At 39.6% G+C, this 2,742-nt stretch overlaps 1 protein-coding gene across 1 annotated transcript; it reads left to right on the top strand.

Moving 5' to 3' along the window:
• Positions 1-391: 391 nt before the first annotated feature.
• LRRC30 (leucine rich repeat containing 30) lies at positions 392-1,288 on the top strand. Its single transcript, XM_034759461.1, has one exon. It carries the CDS (start codon positions 392-394, stop codon positions 1,286-1,288), a length of 897 nt encoding a protein of 298 aa, XP_034615352.1.
• The last annotated feature ends 1,454 nt before the right edge of the window (positions 1,289-2,742 follow it).

Below are 2,742 nucleotides of genomic sequence, written 5' to 3'. Positions count from 1 at the left end.
TATACAGCATCTCAGTGACCTCTTTGCAATGAAGATAATATCTGTCCAATAAAGCCTCGACAAAATGACAGTGACAGCTGCATTGTGGTATTCAATTTGAATTGAACAGGTCTGTTCAGCAGTGTTGGGAGCAAGTCTTTCATTACAATCTGCAGCACCAAGAAAAACAACTTAAACCCATCCTAAAAAAGTGAAAATTTCCTTCCGCAACTGCAGAAGCTGGTTTTGGTAACCAGAAGCAGGTGATCTTCATAGTCTTCTCCATATCTCTATGGTTTGATTTTTTTTTTTTTTTTACTGTCTTCAAAAGGCTGCAATCCTCTCTTCTCTACTGATTTCAGAAAGGAAGGAAACCTCACTTCTTTCAAAAGCAGCAGCAGTCTGGAGTGTTATGGGAGCTGAACACTCGAAGGACAAGCATCAGAGAAGAATGTTTTTGCTGAGGAAAGGTCAGAGACTTCCTGCATGGGAAGAAGCTCTTATCTCAGGAAAAGATCCAAAGTCACTGCTGAAGCGTGGATTGCGTTATGTCAGTGTGAGCCTCATCATGAAGGGGATGACAAATGTGCCTGATTTTTTGTGGGGCTTGTCAGAGGTGCAGAAATTGAACCTTTCACACAACCAGCTGGTGGTTCTTTCTCCGGCTTTGGGGAAACTAGACAGATTAGCAGTGCTGAACTTGTGTGGCAATCGCCTCAAGTGTCTGCCTAACGAGACCGGGCTACTCAGAAACCTGAAGGTTTTATTTGTCGATATGAATTGCCTGAGTGAAGTGCCAGCAGAGCTCAGTCTGTGCACAAAGCTGGAAGTTTTGAGCCTTTCGCACAATTGCATCTCACAACTCCCTTCAAGCTTCACTGATTTGACAAACCTAAGGAAGCTGAATCTGAGTAACAATCGTTTTGTTCACATCCCCTTATGTGTTTTTGCATTGAGGGGTTTAGATTTCTTGCACTTAGGCTCCAACAGACTTGAAAACATTGCAGAAAGTGTCCAGTACCTGGTAAATTTGCAGATCTTTATTGTAGAAGATAACAATATTCGCACCTTGCCACGGTCTCTCTGCTCCATCACTGCACTTGAGTTACTAAATGTAGCTTACAATTCTATTCAGACCCTTCCACATGATCTCTATCTGCTGCACAGATTGCCAAAAATTGCTTGGAATCCAATGGATAAAGGGCTCCATATTTCACATAACCCATTGTTCAGACCACTGCCAGAGATTGTAGAGGGAGGACTGGATGTGCTCTTCAACTACCTTAAAGAGAAAAAGCAACACAACTAAACTTGCACTGTGTTTGGGATTAATGCTGTCACCAAGACTCAGTCATGTCAGTGCACTTTCTTAATCAGTGGTTTCCATTTCATAACACAGGAGACGATAAAGACTAAAGATGGTTTCAGTAAAGTTTGCTGAAAGCATGTGAAATCTGACTATCTAGTTTAACTGTGCATAGAGTGTATTTTCTAAAACATCCCTCTCTGTAATTTTTTCAGTATTTGTTGTGTCTTTTAGGAAAAACTGGTCAAAATTTTGCTCTTTATTATAAATAAACAAATTAATGCAGGCCATTAGCATTGTAAAGGGTACATTTGTCATCTTTCAGACTGCAGTAATATTAATATAAATGGGATTTTCTGTATGTGGAGTGCATTGCACTTTAATTCGTGTTCATTTCTTCCTACACAGATAAACCACTCCACAAACATGCACTGCAATCTAAGTGACTTTCAAGGAGGAACATTCAATTTATTCAAAAAAGAGATTTGCTAATATGTCCCAAACTCTATTAACGGTCACGCATTACATTATTGGTGTGGTTCAACACCTTATGGCTATTGGCCAGGATGGGCAGGGATGGTGTCCCTAGTCTCTGTTTGCCAGAAGCTGGGAATGGATGACAGGGCATGGATCACTTGATTACCTGTTCTGTTTGTTCCTTCTGAAGCACCTGTCAGAAGACAGGATCCTGGGCTAGAGGGACCTTTGGTCTGACCCATTATGGCTGTTCTTAAGTTCCACTTTACAGCTATGAGCTAATCACTATAAATTGCAGGTAAAGTTTGAAGGCAATTGGGGGATCTCCCAGTTGTTCAGATCAAATGTCCTCACAGGTAAACAAGTCTCCCACCCTCCCCACCTCCCAACATAAAAACTTTCCCACAAAGGCTCCCAGGGCCCCTACAACAGTATTATCACAGAAACCTGGACCATCAGAACTTCTAGGTGGAATTTCACACATGCTTTCATGAGATATCATCATTCTACCAAATGAAGATTGTTCGAATAAGATGTGACTAATATTACTAGATGAACAACTGCACTTTTCATACTTTCCTGCAATTTGAGCCATGAAGTAACTTTATTCAGGAGACAGAATATATTTTAGGTGAACTGAAAGTATTTTTCTATCGGGGAAGCACTATCCATCCAATCATCAGCTTGTGAGAGCCTCAAAACCAACTACTTCTGTAATTTTCAGCATTAGCAGGGAGCATAAAAGTCATGTCTGATGTAGTTCTATATATTGATCTTTTGTAAATGACCTTCATTAAAATTTCATACTCAGTAAGAGCAGGTAATACACAAGAGCTGTTAAAAGTTGTTCAACCTAATTCTCCTCTCAAACCAGTATAAACAGGCTTGGCAGAATTCAATTTTAATTTTTTTTTATAATTTTGACAGAATATCACTTATTTTTAAGCATTTTTCAATTTTTATCTATTTAAATTTTCAGT

This window comes from Trachemys scripta, chromosome 2, assembly GCF_013100865.1.
Source record: "Trachemys scripta elegans isolate TJP31775 chromosome 2, CAS_Tse_1.0, whole genome shotgun sequence".
Classification (NCBI taxonomy): domain Eukaryota; kingdom Metazoa; phylum Chordata; order Testudines; family Emydidae; genus Trachemys; species Trachemys scripta.
The sequence above is the reverse complement of the archived record's forward strand: the minus strand, read 5'-3'. Positions and strand labels throughout refer to the sequence as shown.

Bases quoted from the DNA above. Each gene is read 5' to 3' on its own strand.
- LRRC30 (XM_034759461.1), top strand. From the start codon at position 392: ATGGGAGCTGAACACTCGAAGGACAAGCATCAGAGAAGAATGTTTTTG.